At 47.7% G+C, this 18,777-nt stretch overlaps 1 protein-coding gene across 1 annotated transcript in view; it reads right to left on the bottom strand.

Moving 5' to 3' along the window:
• The window catches only part of LOC119954022, a 163,331-nt gene extending 144,679 nt beyond the window's left edge, over positions 1-18,652 (bottom strand). The window contains exons 1-6 of the mRNA XM_038778798.1: positions 18,637-18,652; positions 16,723-16,845; positions 11,678-11,812; positions 8,440-8,664; positions 5,381-5,512; positions 3,068-3,232 (exon numbers count right to left, since the gene is read on the bottom strand). Coding sequence (XP_038634726.1) covers positions 3,068-3,232; positions 5,381-5,512; positions 8,440-8,664; positions 11,678-11,812; positions 16,723-16,845; positions 18,637-18,652 — 796 coding nt within the window. The remainder of the gene's footprint in view (positions 1-3,067; positions 3,233-5,380; positions 5,513-8,439; positions 8,665-11,677; positions 11,813-16,722; positions 16,846-18,636) is intronic.
• Between the last annotated feature and the right edge of the window lie 125 nt (positions 18,653-18,777).

The raw sequence follows: 18,777 nt of genomic DNA, 5'->3' as shown, positions 1-18,777 counted from the left end.
TGCCCTTAATTCGGAAAAATCGAATTGGGTACTTTAAATTGATTTTAAAAAAGGAACATCCTTCTTGCATCTTCCCTGTCTAGTTCTGTTAGACGTTTATAGGTTTCTATGCGATCCCCCATCATTCTTCAAAACCCCTGCATATATAATCCTAACCAACTCAATCTCTCTTCATATGTCAGTACCGCCATCCCAGGAATCAGTCTGGTAACGTTTTCTGCACGCCATCTACAGTAAGAAAATCCTTCCTCAGATAAGGAGACCAAAACTGTGCACACTGTTCAAAGTGTGGTCTCGCCGATACCCTGTATAACTGCAGCAAGACATTCCTGCCAATGTGCTCAAATCCTCTTGCTATAAAAGGTCAACATACTATTTGCCTTCTTTACCACCTGCTGCACCTGCATACTTACTTTCAGTGACTGATGTAGAAAGACACCCAGGTCTCATTGCACATTCCCCTCTTTCAATCTATATCCATTTAGATAATAATTTGCCTTCCTGTTTTTGCTACCAAAGTGGATAATCTCAAACTAATCCACATTATACTGCATCTGCCATGCATATGTCCACTCACTCAACTTGTCCAAATTACACTGAAGCATCTCTGCATCCTCCTCACAACTCACCCTCCCACCCAACTTTGTGTCAGATGCAAGTTTGGAGATATTATATTTAGTACTCTCATCTAAATCATTAATATACATTGGGGTCCCAGCACTGATCCCTGCGGTACCTGGGGGCAGGATGGTAGCACATGATTAGCACTGTGGCTTCACAGCGCCAGGGTTCCCAAGTTCGATTCCCGGCTTGGATCACTGTCTGTGCGGAGTCTGCACGTTCTCCGTGTGTCTGTGTGGGTTTAATCCGGGTGCTCCGGTTTTCTCGCACAGTCCAAAGACGTGCAGGGTAGGTGGATTGGCCATGATAAATGGCCCTTAGTGATCAAAAAAAGTTAGGAGGGGTTATTGGGTTACGGGGATAGGGTGGAAGTGAGGGCTTAATGTGGGTCGGTGCAGACTCGATGGGCCGAATGGCCTCTTTCTGCACTGTATGTTCTATGTTCAATGTGCCCCACTAGCCATTGCCTGCCACTTGGAAAAATACCCGTTTATTCCTACTATCGTTTTCTGTCTGCCAGCCAGCTTTCTATCCATCTCTATAGACTGCCCCCAATCCCATGGGCTTTAATCTTACGCGATAATCTCTTTGTGGGACCTCCTTGAAAGCCTTCCTAAAGTCCAAATGAACCACATCAACCCTACAAGTTACATCCTCAAATCTCTTGATAAAGTAGATTTATCAAGAATGATTTTCCTTTCATAAATCCACACTGAATCGGTTTTTGTTCCTGCCATTGTTTTCCAAGTGCCCTGACGTTAAATCTTTTATTTTTTTTAATTTTTCTTTATTTTTATAAATTTAGATTACCCAATTATTTTTTCCAATTAAGGGGAAATTTAGTGTGGCCAATCCACCTAGCCTGCACATTTTTGGGTTGTGGGGGCGAAACCCACGCAGACACAGGGAGAATGTGCAAACTCCACATGGACAGTGACCCAGAGCCGGGATCGAACCTGGGACCTCAGCGCCGTGAGGCAGCTGTGCTAACCACTAGGCCACCGTGCTGCCCTATTAAATCTTTTATAATGGACTCTAGAATTTTTCCCACTACCGACGTCAGGTTGATTGGTCTGTAATTTCTCATGTTCTCTTTTCTTCCCTGTTTAAATAGTGGGGCTACATTAGCTACCCTCCAATCCATAGGAACTGTTCCAGAGTCTAAGGTATCTTGGAAGATGACCACCAATGCATCCATTATTTCTTTAAGTCCTCTGGGATGCAAATTATCAGCCCCTGGGGAATTATTGACCTTCAATCACATCAATTTCTCCAACACCATTTTTCCCGACTCATACCGATTTCCTTCAGTTCCTCCCTCTCATTAAACCCAGTGTTACCCAACATTTCAGCCACGTTATTTGTGTCCTTCTTTGAGAAGGCAAAACCAAAGTATGCAATTAGTTGGTCAACCATTTCTTTGTTCCATTATATGTTCCCCTGTTTCTGTCTGCAAGGGACCTACATTTGTCTTCACCAATCTTTTTATCTTCACATACCGATAGAAGCTATTACGGTTCCCCACAATCTTACTCTTGTACTCCATTTTCCCCTTCATAAATCAATCTCTTTGTCCTCCTTTGCTGAATTCTAAACTGCCCCCAATCCTCAGGCCTATTTTTTTCTGACCAAATTTGTATGCCTCCTCCTCGGATCTAATACTATCTCTGATTTCCCTTGCAAGCAATGGTAGGATTCTTGAATGTTTGCCATTGTCTAACCACCGTCACCACTTTGAGCAATGTCTCATCAGAGTCAACTTGTGCCTCATACCATCGTAATTTCCTTTATTTAAATTGAAGACACCAGTCTCCGAATCAACCACGCTATTCTCTATCTTGTTAAAGAATTCCATTACATTGTGGTTTTCCACCCCCAAGGGGCCTCGCGTTGACTGCCAATTATTCCTTTCTTGTTACACAATACCTGTTCTCTAGTTGCTTACTCAACATATTGGTCCAGAATACCATCCCATACATGCTCTAGGAATTCCTCCTCTATGGAATTGCTCTGAATTTGATTTCCCCAATCTAAATGCAGATGAAGTAACCCAAAATTACAGCTGTTCCTTTATCGCATATGTCTCTAATTTCCTGTTTAATGCCATCCCCAACATCACCACTACAGTTCGAGGGTCTATATACAATCCCCAATAAGGCTTTTTGTCCCTTGGCATTTCTCAACTTCATCCATACATATGCCACATCATCGGAGCTAATATCCATCATCACTATTGTGTTAATTTCCTCTTTAACCAACAATGCAACTCCACCGATTTTCCTTTAGGCATCATACCAATAGGCAGATCCTACAAGATCAATTAAATAAGGCAACAAAGAAAGTTAGTGTCTCCAAAAGGAAAAGTATTTTCATGAACACTACCATTTATTTCAGAAATTTTACATTGGTAAAAGTTCATAGATGTTAATCAATTAGGCATATTTACCTGCAGGGCAAGTCCTACACTGCCCCAGTCCCTCTTCTTCAGCATAGGTTCCTGATGGACATGGTTGTGGTAGAACTGACCCCGAGGGACACTGTTGTCCAACACCGCACTTTCCACCTGATCCTAAGAAGAGCTGGGTAGGACCAGGATTGGGAATGTTCACTCCTGAAAATATGATAAATGCTGAAATCCTTCTCACTGGTTTCAGAAAGATCTTGCATCCAGAATTGCTTATTTTCAATCTCACAATTTTGGATTTTCTTCAACAAAGGTTCACAGCTTTCTTTATTTTATGCTACTTTACTCCCTACTGAAACATGACCCCAAGGTATCTTAGTCCTCTGATATATTAGTTAAATGAAGGACATTCATGTGTTTGCATTGATAAATTGAGTGGACAAAGCCAAGCAGCAAGATTGGGCACACCATACCCAAGTCCACACCTCTCCTCAGACAATGTGCACACAAGTTCTCTTCCAGTTAAAGGTGCTGCATTGTCATTAGAAGTGGGAACTTTGAGTGACTCCACCTTCCTTAACCCTGGGACCTCAAATAAAGAATTCTTGCTCTATATAGCGCAGCTATGCACTGGATTAACCCACTACAGCTTCTTTTATAATTTTCACCAAAAAATGAATGAACATTGGCTATTTTTCCTTTTCAAATACATGTCACAACTCACAGCAATATATTTACATGTTATGGCATGGTTACGTTCAATCGCTGTTAAGTATTTATTGTAATACGCTGCATTTCAGGCATATATCATGTTAGATATCCTGAATTCTCTAAGGTATCAAGATGAAAATAGCATTACATGGAGATACAACAGGTTGGCTTTCCTTCCTGACCAGAGAAAAACCAATACGATTTCTGAAAGATTAGGAAGAACATCTGTCCCATATGATAGCCATATGTAATTGCTAAATTTCAATAATTGATGGTGATGCACCACTTTTATCTTTCTGGAATGGGGAGTATGATGCTTTTAACAGATATAGCACTTAAAATTTATTAGGACTTTATCGTGATGACAAACGTTTGTGACCTCTTGCGAACAGGGGCCTGAAGGTTGTGAAATTATTCCAAAAAAAAATTTTACAATCCAGTGGAAATAAAAACAGAAAATTCCAGAAATACTCAGCCAATCTGGTAGTGTCTCTGGAGAGAGGAGCAGAATTAATCTTTCAGGATAATGGTCCATTGACAGACCTGAAATGCAGGGTGTGATTTATCCATTCCGCCCATGATGCGTGCCATTGGCAGAACAGGAATATTTGGAGAGCAGAGTAAAATCTGTTGGGGCTGATTCTCTGCCCATGTTGGTTCCAGCGCACATCCACTATTCCCAGAGAATAGCGGGAGAGCCTCTAAAAAGGGTTCATGTGGGCGTTGAACGGAGCAGCCTGATGCTGGCAAGAAAGAGGCAGGGCCTGAATTATAGAATTGGCAGTGCAGACGGAGGCCATTCGGCCCATCGCGTCTGCACCGGCCCTTGGAAAGAGCACCTTACTTAAGCCCACCACCTCCACCCTATCCCCGTAACTCAGTAACCCCATCTCACCTTTGTGGACACCAAGGGCAATTTAGCATGGCCAATCCACCCGACCTGCACATCTTTGGACTGTGGGAGAAACTGGAGCACGCGAGGAAACCCACGCAGACACGCGGAGAACATGCAGACACCGCACAGACCGTGACCCAAGCCGGGAATCGAACCTGGGATCTTGGAGCTATGAAGCAACAGTGCTAACCACTGTGCTATGGTGGGTGGGCGAGGGGCTGCACTCCTATTTTGCGATCGGGAGCCCTTATAAAAAGGTCACCCTGATCTCTGAGAGGCAGGGTTTGCTGGCATCTATGGGACACAAATGACTTTGACGGTGGGTTACACCCCAGGCTCCAAAACAATATCCAAAAGTGAGAGAATTACGAGGGGAATTGCACCGGAACAGCGGGCAGGAGACTCACTGATCTTTCTGCCTGAAATGAGACTAAAGGTCAGACATTCTGGTTCCCTGCAGTGAACAGAAGATTTGGCCGAGTGCCAAATTTACAAGTTATAGTAAATGAGAATTGGTTTTCAATTGATTTACCTGGCTAAATGAAGGTGTAAAAAAATGTAAATAAATAAATGTAAGTATTATTATATTCTGCATCGAAAAGTTGTCAAATTTCAAATGACGTCCAAAAATTATTCAAGTTCAAAAAGTTTGCATCTGAAATTTCTGATAGCACATTTATTGTTGAGATTTTCTCCTTTCAATTTTCTTAATCAGAATCTAGACTGATTTAAATACCAGACTGGCTTACCCGAGATACAATAGTGTCCAAGGTCACACTTTCCCTGTGGCGAAGAGAGGCCATCTTGAGCACAATAGAATCCTCCTGTACATGGCAGACATTCATTCTCTTCTTTCAAACCTATGCGTCCTCCATATGTCCCTGAAGTAAAGAATACATACCTCTTCATTGCTTGTGTACGTGCTGAAGGGGTCATTCAAAGCTTTCAAAAATGGATGTAGATATAAATTGAGAGAGGGGAATGTGCAACAGGGCCTGGGTGTCCTTGTACACCAGTTGCTGAATGTAAGCATGCATGTGCAGCAGGCGATAAAGAGGGCAAATGGTATGTTGGCCTTCGTGGCGAGAAGATTGGAGTACAGGAGCAGGGATGTCATGATGCAATGATACAGAGCCTTGGTGAGAACACACCTGGAATATTGGGCGCAATTCTCCCATCGGGAGACTAAGTCCTGACGCCGGAGTGAAAACCAGAGTGTTTCACTCCGGCATCGGAGGCCGCTCCCAGGCCCCCTATTCTCCCACATCAGTTACGCGCGCCGGGCCTTTTCGCCGTGTAAAAGCGGTGCCACGTAAATGACGTCACCCGCGCATGCATAGGTTGGCTGGTGCCAACCCGCGCATGCCAGGTTGCTGTCCTCCACGCGGCCGCCCCGCAAGAAGATGTCGGATGGATCTAGCGGGGCGGCGGAGGAAAGGAGGTCCACCTTCGGAGATGCCGGCCCGCTGATCGGTGGGCACCGATCGTGGGCCAGACCCCTTTTGAGGCCTCCCTCGGTGCAAGAACCCCCCTCCCCCTCCCACAGGCCACACCCCCAGCGTTTCCGCGCTGTTCCCGCCGGCATCGACCAGGTGTGGACGGCGCCGACGGGAACTTGTCGTGTTGGGCATGCCGCTCGGCCCATCCATGCCGAAGTATCGCCACTCGCCTGTTACAAACGGCGAGCAGCGATTCTCCCAGCGGCCAGCCGTGAATCTCGCAGCGCTGGTTTGGGGGGGTGGGAGAACCGCGTGCGGGTGCCGGGACTCACTCGCTCCCGGGCGATTCTCCCACCCGGCGTGTGTGTGGGGGGGGGGGGGGGGGGGGGAGAGAGAATTCCGCCCATTGTGTTCAGTGTTGGTCTCTTTGTCAGAGGAAAGATGTATTTGCTATGGGTGGGGGGAGGGGGAGGGTAGAGAGAGGTTTACCAGACTGATTCCTGGGGTGGTGGGACTGACACACGAGGAGAGACTAAGTTGGTTAAGGTTATATTTACTGGAGTTTAGAAGAATGGGCGGGAGGGGAGAGTCATAGAAATCTAGAAGATTCTAACAGGACTAGACAGGGTAGATGCAGGAAGAATGCTACTAATGGTAGGGGAGTCCAGAACCAGGGCTCTCAGTATGAGGATATGGGCTAAACCATTTAGGACTGAGATGAGGAAAAAGGTCTTCACCCACAGAATGGTGAGCCTGTCGATTTCTCTACCACAGGAAGTAGTTGAGGCCAAAACATTATATGTTTTCAAGAAGGAGATAGATATAACTCTTGGGGCTAATGGGATCAAAGGATATGGGGAAAGCGGGAAGAGGTTATGGAGTTGGATGATCAATTATATTATGTAATGAATGGCAGAGTAGGGTAGAAGGGCTGAATGGTCTACTCCTGCTCCTATTCTCTGTACTTCATGTTTCTATAAATACTTGAAGGTGAAGGTGAAAGAAAAATCAACGCAATGGGAGACACAGCAGAGGAATGAGACCAATTGGACAGCTCCTTCAAAGAGTCAGTGCCAAATTGACAATATCCCTGCGAGTGATCAATGAGGTAAAGGCTAAAACATCTGCTCCTTCACCCGCCTGCAACTCCGGCAAATCCGACACCCTGAACATGGCCCCCAGGGGTCTGGGCTCTAAGTCTACATGCCGACATGGTGCTGAAGAACAACCCCCAAAACTACTCCAACTTTGGGCTTGACCAGAAAGTGTGTACATGATTGGCTGGGCCCCCTCCCCCACCGCTCACAAATATCCTCCACCCCCTCAAACAACCGGCTCATTCTCGACTGTCAGGTGCGCTCTGTGCACTACCTTTAGCTGTATCGACTCTAGCCTCACGCATGAAGTTGAGGCATTCACCCTGTACGGAACATTTGCTGATGATTACAAAATGTTCATAGCCAATTGCGACTCCTCAGTTACTGAGGCAATCTGTGTCCACATGCAGCAACACCTGGACAAAATTCAGGCTGGGGCTGACAAGCGACAAACTAATATTCATGACACAAGTGCCATGCAATGATAATCTTCAACAAGAGAGAATCTAACCATCACACCTTGACATTCAATGGTATTACCATCACTGTACCCCCACAATCAACATCCATTAACCGGAAACTGAATTGGATAATCCATATAAATACTGTGGCTACAACAGCAGATCAGAGTCTGGGAAATATGCTGTAAGTTACTCACCTCCTAACTTTCCAAAGCCTGTCCACTATCTACAAGGCAAAAGCCAGGAACGTGATGGAATAGTCTCCTTTTGCCTGGACGAGTGCAGCTCCAACAACACTCAAGAAGCTCGACATCATACAGGAGAAAGCAGCCCATCCACCAACTCAAGTAGTCAGACCCTTCATCACCAATGCAAAGTGGCAGCAGTGTACACCATCTAAAAGATGCATTTCAGCAACTCACGATGGCTCTTTTAACAGCACCTTCCAAACCAACAACCTCTACCAACTCAAAGGACAAGGGCAGAAGATACTTGGAAACACTACCACCTGCAAGTTCCCCTTTGTGTCACATTCCATCCAGCTTGTCCTTCCTTCTCTGTCGCTGGGTCAAAGTCCTGGAACCCCCCTCCCTAAAAATACAGAATGTATTCCTATGAAGCTGTTCAAGAAGGCAGCATACCGCCACCTTCTCAAGGGCAATGAGGGATGGGCAACAAATGCTGACCTAGCCAGTGATGTCCACATCCCGTAAACAAATAAATAAAAATAATAGGTTGAACAAGAAATATTCAAGTCCTATTGACCACAAAGACTTTAAATCAGGAAGCAATTTTCTTGTATTCTACTCACCTGCAGGGCAAGGGGAGATTGTTGCTCCTGTACCTTCTGGACAATAGAACCCTAATGGGCATGGGTTAATTCCGTTGCCATGGATACAGTAAAATCCAGCAGGGCATACATCACACACAGCCCCACCACTATGATTAAGGAAAGTCGTAATTGGGCAAGGGACAGGGCTGTGGGTTCCAGCTTGACAATAAAATCCCCCCGGGCAAACACCACCACTTTCACCATCTGAAAAACAAATGAGAAAGTTGTTAAGAATACAAATAAGAACGTCATAGTTGTGATTTTCTAGTTTTCTCACTTGCTTTGATGGGTTTATAACTGTTACCATCAGGGGAGATGTGAGGGAGAATGCAGCAAAGGTGGCCAAATTGAAGAAAACACTTGCATTTATACAGCACCTTTCAGGAGCATGTCCCAAAGTGAGTTATAGCCATTTAAGAACTTTCAAGGCATAGTCACTGTTGTAATTGTTATGGGAGAGGCGTTTTCAGAACCCCAAAATGTATCATGGAGCTCAACCAACCTCTCCAGTTAATGGATTGTTGCTTTTGAAGCACACAGCTTGTTCCCCAGATGTGGTATTACAATTATGGACATGTGCGTTTTTAAACACAAAACAATGTTTATTCCATGAATTCAACTTAACCTTTTAAATAAACATTGGATCACTCAACATCCCTTACTTCAAAGATAATCCCGAAAATAATACAACACTAAATAATCCTTCAGTTGTTCCTTTAAAAATCCAAGAGACTTAACACCTTTAAACAGAAACACATCAGGTTAAAGACATTACTATTATGAGTTTAAATCACCCAAATGATTCAGAGATAGTCTTTCATGGCAGAGGTCACAACAGATCCAGTTCACTCCAAACCCAGACACACCCAAGCTCTTTTCCTCAAAACTGAAAACAAAAACAGAAGTGAGCACAGCTCAGCTCTCCCCACCCTCTGACATCTCTTCAGTAATATGAGCTGCTTCATTTCTTAAAGGTTCTCTCACATGACAATGTAGGAAACGTGGCAGTTACTATGTGCATAGCAAGAACCCAAGCAAAAAATGTGATAATGACCAAGTAATCTAGATATATTTTAAAGTAAGGGTTGACGTTGTGATAAATATTGACCAGGAGGCTGAGGAGAACTCGCCTGCTCTTCTTTGAAATAATGCAATTGGATTTTCTTTGGGCCGGGATTCTCCACTGTGGGTCCACCCTGCAAATTTGGGGTTCAGCCAAATCCCCCATTCACTGCAGCAAGACAGGAGAATCCCACCCTGTGTGTCTACTTGAAAGGTTAGGTGGAGCTTTGGTTTCGCATCTCATTCAAATGATGGCACCTCCAATAATGCAGCACTCCCTCAATTTTGCACTGCCTTGTCAGATGGGATTATTGCGTTCAAGTCTACAGCGGGACTTGACGACAGTGAAGGAACGGGGATATTGTTTCAGCTCAGGATGGCACGTGACTCTGAGGTGAACTTGCAGTTTGTCGTGTTCCCATGCATATTCTGTCCTTGCCTTTCTGAGTGGTACACGTCGCAGGTTTAGAATGTAACACCAAAGGTGGCTTGGCGAGTTGCTGCAGTATATTTGGTGTCTAGTACACACTTCTTTCATTGTGTTCTGGTGATGGAAGGAATAGATGTTTAACTGCTCCCCTTGAAAAAGTTACAGGCAAACAGATTTAGGTCCAAATTGCAGTTCGTTAAGACATACGATACCATTATGAGAATTGCTTGACTTCAAATACTAGCTTAGGCTCAATATTCATAGAATCCCTACAGCGCAGGGGGCCATTGAGCCTATTGAATCTGCAATGACCACTCAAAAGAGCACCCTATCAAGGCCCACTCCTGACCTAACCCAGTAGCGCCACCTAACCTGCACTCCTTTGGACCGTGAGGAAATCAGGGGTGAAATTCTCCCCTATCCGGCGGGGCGGGGGGTCCCGGCGTAGTGGAGTGGCGCCAACCACTCCGGCGTCGGGACTCCCCAAAGGTGCGGAATTCTCCGCACCTTTAGGGGCTGGGCCCACGCCGGAGTGGCTCCCGCTCCGACAACTGGTGCCAACAGCCTTTGGCGACACACCACCCGGCGTCAGGGCTGGCCGAAAGGCCTTTGCCGGTCGGTGAGAGTCCGCGCATGCGCTGGAGCGTCAGCGGCCGCTGCCGTCACCACCGGCGCATGCGCGGTGGAGGGGGTCTCTTCCGCCTCCGCCTTGGTGGAAGCCGTGGCGCCAGCGGAAGAAAAAGAGTGCCCCCACGGCACTGGCCCGCCTGCCGATCGGTGGGCCCCGATTGCGGGCCAAGCCAATTTGGGGGCACCCCCCAGGACCCCGGGGTCCGCTCGCGTCGCCTGCTCCCGCCGGCACAGAGGTGGTTTAAACCACGTCAGCGGGAGAGGCCTGACAGCGGCGGGACTTCGGCCCATCGCAGGCCGGAGAATCGCCGCGGGGGGCTCGCCGATCGGCGTGGGGGGCCCGCCAACCGGCGAGGCGCGATTCCCGCCCCCGCCGATTCTCAGGTGGCGGAAAATTCCGGCCATGGCGGGGGCAGGATTTACACCGCCCCCCGGGCGATTCCCCGACCCTGCGGGGGGGGGGGGGGGGGGTCGGAGAATTCCGCCCCAGATAACCCAGAGGAAACCCACGCAGACACGGGGTTTCAGAGATAAACACTGCATTCTGACTGACTAGGATAAATTGCTCCTTTGAATAATATAAACGTTAATCGAAAACCACAGCCTTTGGGTTCAAGCACAAACACATAGAGCTGACAGATCCATTAATGTAAACTTAATTTGTCTGGTCTGGAAGAGGTCCTTGATTTCACTATAGTGGAATGTATAACTAAAATGTATCTGTGACTGTGGACAGCACGGTAACACAGTGGGTAGTTCTGTTGCTTCACAGCTCCAGAGTCCCAGGTTCGATTTCCGGCTTGGGTCACTGCTTGTGTGGAGTCTGCATGTTCTTCCTGTGTCTGCGTGTGTTTCCTCCGGGTGCTCCCGATTCCTCCCACAAGTCCCGAAAGACGTGATATTAGGTAATTTGTACATTCTGAATTCTCCCTCTGTGTACCCGAACAGGTGCCAGAATGTGGCGACTATGTGCTTTTCACAGTTACTCAATTGCAGTGTTAATTAACTGTTTTAAACTGAGATGGAATATTGGAAAGTTCCTGGGATTTTGAATTGAAATAATTCATATTATAACATTAAATCCTTTACACATACCTTGTGGGTTAGGCTGGGAGGCATGTCTGATGCAGTAATAACCTTCAAAACACAAGCCGCTGGGTTGGGCAAGGCCGGTGTTGGCACAGTAATGCCCTGGATCACATGGCAAGCAAGCGGCCAATGAACCCCTTCCTACGAAAGAGGACAAGAAAATTCCGATGATGGAAGTAAATCAGAGTAACAGTGTGAAATGATGAACCTAGTGGAAGGGATTTTCCTGGGTATCATTGTTGTTTATCTGGGAAAATCAGGATATTTCAGCTCATGCTACTGATTAATGGGCTGGAAAATCAGGTGCCCCAAGCTGCCCGATAAACCTCTCTTCATCAGCAGCAAGCACCAAGGGCACCCAGATGGAGATCTGGGAAATTCACGATGTTCATAATTCAACAGTGACCATAAGATCTCAGAATCAACTTGGTTTGGAATTTAACCAAAACCAGGATTACGTAGAGACTGAAAAAAGCAACTGTCGGCCAATTATGTAGTAGAAAGGCTAAATGTTACATATATAAATAAATAGTGGTAAGGGTCCTTCTTGTTTATTCCCTTATTTCCCTTTTCTTTTATTTTGCCGTTCTTATTTTGATCCATGGTTGATTAATGCCTCTTTAAGGCAAGCAACCTGTGTCTTTAATTCAAGTAAATGCATCCAGTTAGAGGGGAGAACTTTATGATAGTCTGGGCTGGCTTAAACAAGAGCTGCAGACTTATCTACAAAGAACAAAGAACAAAGAAAATTACAGCACAAGAACAGGCCCTTCGGCCCTCCCAGCCTGCGCCGATACAGATCCTTTATCTAAACCTGTCGCCTATTTTCCAAGGATCTATTTCCCTCTGTTCCCTGCCCGTTCATATATCTGTCTAGATACATCTTAAATGATGCTATCGTGCCCACCTCTACCACCTCCGCTGGCAAAGCGTTCCAGGCACCCACCACCCTCTGTGTAAAAAAACTTTCCACACACATCTCCCTTAAACTTTCCCCCTCTTACCTTGAAATCGTGACCCCTTGTGATTGACACCCCCACTCTTGGAAAAAGCTTGTTGCTATCCACCCCGTCCATACCCCTCATAATTTTGTAGACCTCAATCATAACCTCCATCTTTGCAACGAAAACAATCCTAATCTACTCAAACTTTCTTCATAGCTAGCACCATTCATACCAGGCAACATCTGAGGGAGATGGGGCTGGAACTCACATTGATTGGCTGGTGGCCAAAGAATTAGCACAAAGGGCTGTGCTCTGTCCGGTAACAGGTGGTGATTGGAGCCTATCCCACTGGAATACTTTTCAGAGTACCAAGGTTGTAGTTTTGATTCTGGCAACATAGAGGCAGAACCGACAAACTCTCTGTCCAGAAAGCCTGCTGTGAGTGCCATCTCTCTCCAGAAAACTTGCTAAGAATGCTATCTCTCTCCAGAAGGCCTGTGAGCACTATGTTACTGAACACTATGCTACAGAGACTTGAATACAAACCACGAACTGAAAGCAAAGTATGAAGGGAAGGTGCCTCCCCAGGAAAACTGTGACTACTGTGTTTCTAAACTACAGAGAACTTGAACAAATGAATGAATCTGCAGAGACGACCATTCCAGGGTACAAACAGAAACTTTAACATTCAAGCTTGCTGGGAAGAAAGGTGTGCTAAAAACCATAATCTGAAACAAAGACCCAGGGCGGAATTCTCCCATGCTGCGCATTTTGGGAGAATTGCCGCTCGCGCCGGATTTTTCCGCGATGCCGGTCTGACGCCGTTATGCTATTCTCCCCACCGACGAGAACGGAGTCATCGAGGTCGGCGCCACGCCGCCCGGAGAATCATCTGAGGGGCTAAGTTTGAACTTCCTCCTCCCTCGGGGAGCACGGTGGCCCCTGGGCCTCACTATGGGACGGCGGTGCGAGCGGAGACAAGCGCAGTGGCACCACCGACACCTGGCGCTGCCAGTCCTGGAAGCCCGCTGTGGCATCGACCAGGGTCTGAACGTTCGCAGCGATGGAGCTCAGGGAGTGCGCCATCCCTGTCAGGGTCTGTGCAACCTCCCTGTGGGCTTGTGCCACGCCATCTAGCCGCCGATGCTCTCAGTGATGGCCTGCTGAGACTGGGCCATGGCCTGCTGAGACTGGGCCATGGCCTGCTGAGACTGCGCCATGGCCTGCTGAGACTGGGCCATGGCCTGCTGAGACTGGGCCATGGCCTGCTGAGACTGGGCCATGGCCTGCTGAGACTGGGCCATGGCCTGCTGAGACTGGGCCATGGCCTGCTGAGACTGGGCCATGGCCTGCTGAGACTGCGCCATGGCCTGCTGAGACTGCGCCATGGCCTGCTGAGACTGCGCCATGGCCTGCTGAGACTGCGCCATGGCCTGCTGAGACTGCGCCATGGCCTGCTGAGACTGCGCCATGGCCTGCTGAGACTGCGCCATGGCCTGCTGAGACTTCGCCATGGCCTGCTGAGACTGGCCCTTGGCCTGCTGAGACTGCGCCATGGCCTGCTGAGACTGCGCCATGGCCTGCTGAGACTGGCCCTTGGCCTGCTGAGACTGCGCCATGGCCTGCTGAGACTGCGCCATGGCCTGCTGAGACTGGCCCTTGGCCTGCTGAGACTGACCCTTGGCCTGCTGAGACTGGCCCATGGCCTGCTGAGACTCGGCCAGACCCCAGTACATGGCAGCAATGTCCAGCTGGCTCTGGGACATGGCTGCCTGTGAGAGAGCAGCCCCGTCCTGCACCACGGATGATGCGTGCACATGAAGCCCCACGCCTTGCAGAACCAGACCCATGGCCGAAACCCGTTGTCCCCATTGCCTCCACCGCGGACACCACCCGTGCGGTGTCGGCCTGGCTGGCAGCCCGGCACCACTCCCTGCTCCTGGACATGGATGGACTCCTGCAACTGCATCTGCAGGTGCTGGATGGCAGCTGTCATCCCATTGTCCACTCCCTGGGTTTCCAAATGCATCGTGTCTGTGGCTGGGTCTGGTAAGTCCAGGAACCTGGGAAACGTCTGGGTGGCAGCTGGATGCTGGGGCTGGGCTGCCCTCCGACCGTCCGGCTCCTCGGCTGCTCCTACCTCCACCTGCTGTACTGGTTCGGCTGTGTGGTGCGCACCTGTCAGTGTCCCAGAAACCTCATCATTAATGTGCCCAACCGAGGTGAGGGTGACTGCAATGGTGAAGGGTGTGGGTGTCAGCAGTGGAGCAAGGTCCATGTCCTCATCGGATCCCAGGTCTGGGGTCTCCTGGGTCGAGCCTTGGACCGATGGACATTGTCTCCGGCCCATGTGAGGGGCCGTGTCCGGTCTGTCCAACATCTGTTTGGCCATCCTCTGTGCGTCACTGTCCTGAGTCCCCGTCCTCTGTCCGTCACTGTCCTGGACGATCAGCGGCTGGCCCTGGAATACACAATAAAGCATGTTTCGTTAGACATGCGGAGTCGGGTGTGAGGGGGTGGAGTGTGAGGGTGGGTTAGGGGGTGGAGGGGGCAGTGCCTGGGGGGATCAGTGTGAGGGGGGGTTGAGGGAGTGTAGCCAAGCAGGGGAGTCTCACTTGGTGCTGTGCCTCCGATCTGGCACGGCGCTACCTCCCGGCTGGTGGCTCCCTCAGCGTGGTCCAGAGTCGGCTGCTCATGGACGGTGAGGGGGTGCAGAACAGGTGATCCCCTTCCAGTTCTTGCATGCCCACGATGGTTGTGGGCTGTCTTATTCTGTTGGGGGGGGGGGGGAGCATCAGAGTTAGGCGGTCAGCAGCGGGGGGCACCATGCCACGGTGGCTCTCAAGGGGCGCATGGTGCCCATGTGGGTCAGGTGGAACGTGGTGCCCCCCCCCCTCCTGCGTGGGCAGGGGGGGGTTGCGACATGTGGAGGTGGGGGAGGGGGGGGGAGAAAGGGGGAGGGTGTGGTCCGGGGGAACTCTCGGGGTACTTACCCTAGCTGCCCTCGTGAGTCGTGGAGCTTCTTGCAGCACTGCTCTCCAGAACATGTGGTATGCCGCACAGCGCTAACCGAAATGCCCACATCACGCCAGTTGTGCCCGACTGTGCTAGCTGCGTGCCGGTGGCCATGTCTTGGGCACAGGATCGCCCTCCGCTCTTCCACTGCATCCAGTTTCCGTAACCTGGGGGCGAAACGACGGGGTGCAGCCATTTCTCTGCGTCGGGGTCTGTGCGTGGATTGCACATATAAAATGACGCGGCGCTACGTCATCCAGGCATCGCGCGATAACGGCTTCGCTCTGGCACCATGCGCACTGTGTTTCCCATGGCCCAATTGCTTGTCCCTTTTCGGGGCCTGAATCGATGCCCATTCGCACTGTCATGAAACGCGACGGCATTCACGACGGTGCGGACACTCTGACTCGCCATCAGGGAATCCTGCCCCATTTTTCCTTTAACTTATGATTTTTACCCCTTTCCACCCCCCTGTGTTTGTCTGCCTTGCGGGTGTGTGTGTATATATAAAGGTGGGGGCAAGTTAAATTGGGAATTAGGTATTAGTTAATTGTTAAACAGTTGTACTAGTTTCATATTTCATTGTAATTTTTGTTATAAATAAACAGTAATTTACATTTACAAACCTGATGACTGTAATTATAGGGCAGCCACGGGCCAACGGTTCGGATATTTTTATAAGAATTATTGGTTAATTTACTGGTGTTGTGACTCCGGGGCACGTGGGTCTGGAATTGACTAGCTCAGGGTGTCGATCATCAATGACGCAACGTCACACAATGACAGAGCATAGAGCCTCATGCAGAGTCTACTTTGTAAATAGTAATCATAATGTTCAATAAACGATCGAGTCTGCTAATGGCATTGTCTCCATCATCCACCACTACTACAAACAAGACCAAAAACAACAATAAGGACATTTATAGTCTAATTATTTCTATGATACCACTATAGTGAACAGGGAGGGAAAATTGCATCCACTTCGTGAAAATAAACGCTCTCTTTATCAATGTTGTATATAGAGAAAACTCTCATTTAATTTATCAAAACGTAGAACATGGTTTTGTCTTAAGATATACAAATTATTCATACCTGTTGAAGGATTGTATGTCCCAATTGGACATGGAACTGGCCTCATAGTCCCACTCACGCAGTAATATCCAGCAGGACAAATGACACCGTAAGTCTTATTATCTGGATTGGGTGTTTGAGCACCTGAGAAAATTGAACAATGCATTGGAATCTTAATCAATTAACAACTTTTGGTATCATCAAAAAAGAACTCGAAAGTGGATAATTAAACATACAATATGTTCCAGATTGCAAAACATTGTGGAAATAGTTTGATTGCAAGAGTTGCAGTAAAGTCCAAACAAGTCCTGGCTGCAAGAGAGAGAACAGCTGAAATGTCTCTTTTTGGGAAATTAGAGGCATTCGATCCTGCTGCAGAAGATTGCGTAAGTATGCGGAACGCTTAAAATTCATTTTTCGTGAAAATGAAATAAAGGGGGAGAAGAAGCAGAGAGTAATTTTGTTAACTGTGTGTAGGGCACAGCCATACTCTTTGATTCGAAGCTTAGTGTCCCCAGTGCCAAAATATGTGCAGAGATCATAGCGTTACTCCAAAGGGCACTCCCACTTCAAGCCCCGAGTAATTTACAATGCTTCAAATTTAATTTGACCGGGCGAGACCCAGGTGAGACCATTGTGGCGAGGTTAAAGAAGATTGTGGAGCATTGCAACCTTGGGACTATATTAATGAGATGCTAAAAAAAATCATTTAGTTGTGGTGTAAACAATGAAGCCACACAAAAGAAGTTTTTGGCAGAATCAGAAGTAGATTTTAAAAATGCATTGGAGATTGCTTTAGTGATGGAAAGCATAGGGAAAAGTGATACAAATGGTAAATCTAGGAGTTAAAGCTTTTTGAGCAGTGAAGTCCATCAGTTAGGGCAGGAAATCACAAGCAATAGTGGCACCAAGAGTGAAGGCGCTGGCCCAAGCAAGGAAATGAATATAGAATTGGAAGAGCGAGAAGGTATCGAAGATTAAACTCACAGCCTAGGATGGACCCAGAGTGTGCAGAGTGTTACACATGTGGGGGAAGCCACCTCAGATGTATGCAGATTTAGGTAAACTGAATATGGCAGGTGTGGGGAAAAAAAGGACATGCAAGACATTTTTGAAAGTATAAGCAGAGCCTTCCTGCCTAGCGCTCACAGATCAATCAGAACAGCATCAGTATACTATTTGGAAGATGGTTCTGAGTCAGAGCAGGAAGTTTGTCAGTAATGTAAAAACGAGCAAAGTGGACCCAATCACAGTGGAGTTAAAGGTAAACGGACGGATTTTATGGATGGAAGTGGACATTGGGTCCTCAGCCACATGGTGGGGGAGCAGACGACTGGTACCTTCAAGAAGGAATCCACCCAGAGGTTGAAGAACACTGGGACCAGGCTGACGTAATATAGGGGGGGGGGGGGGGGGGGGGAGCCATAAAGATAATCGGCACAACGGTGACCCCAGTGAGCTATCGACAGAAATCCGCTCAGCTTTCTTTAGTCATGGAGGCTGGTCAGAGTCCAAACTTAATGGGGTTCCAGGAGATCAAAGTAAATTGGCTGGAGATTATTAGCATCAAAGCAGGGGGCAGGCTTAAGATCAGCAAGTACCAAGATGTTTTCCAGGAAGAACTGGGAAAATAAATGGAGTCAAGGCGAGAATTCATATGCACTAAACGCTTGTAAGTAAAGCACACTTTGGGTTCATTTATTAAGAGGAGGCGCTTGAGAACAGTTAGACATAGGTATAAACTTTTAAAACATCAAAGCTGTGAGCCTATGTGTGTGCTCTGCTCAAAGCAAAAGTGAAACTAAAACTGGATCACATGGGACATTTCCCTTCCGGTGATGTGATGCTGATATCCCTTAAAGACATATTGCAACATCAGATGGGTGGGTGAAGCAGGTAAACCAGACCAAGCAGATAAGTGGAATTGGCACTTACCTGCTGTGTCCAGCATTCCTCATTTATCTCTAGTTACTGGGTTTTCCAAGGCTCAGAAAACTCAGCTGGTCAGGATAACATTTTTTGTGGCATATGAAGCAGGTGGCCTTATTATAATATTTAAATTGCCAACCCTCTTTT

The sequence above is a fragment of the Scyliorhinus canicula genome, chromosome 19, assembly GCF_902713615.1.
Source record: "Scyliorhinus canicula chromosome 19, sScyCan1.1, whole genome shotgun sequence".
Lineage (NCBI taxonomy): Eukaryota > Metazoa > Chordata > Chondrichthyes > Carcharhiniformes > Scyliorhinidae > Scyliorhinus > Scyliorhinus canicula.
Note: the sequence above shows the minus strand (reverse complement) of the source record. Positions and strands in the feature narration are given on the sequence as shown.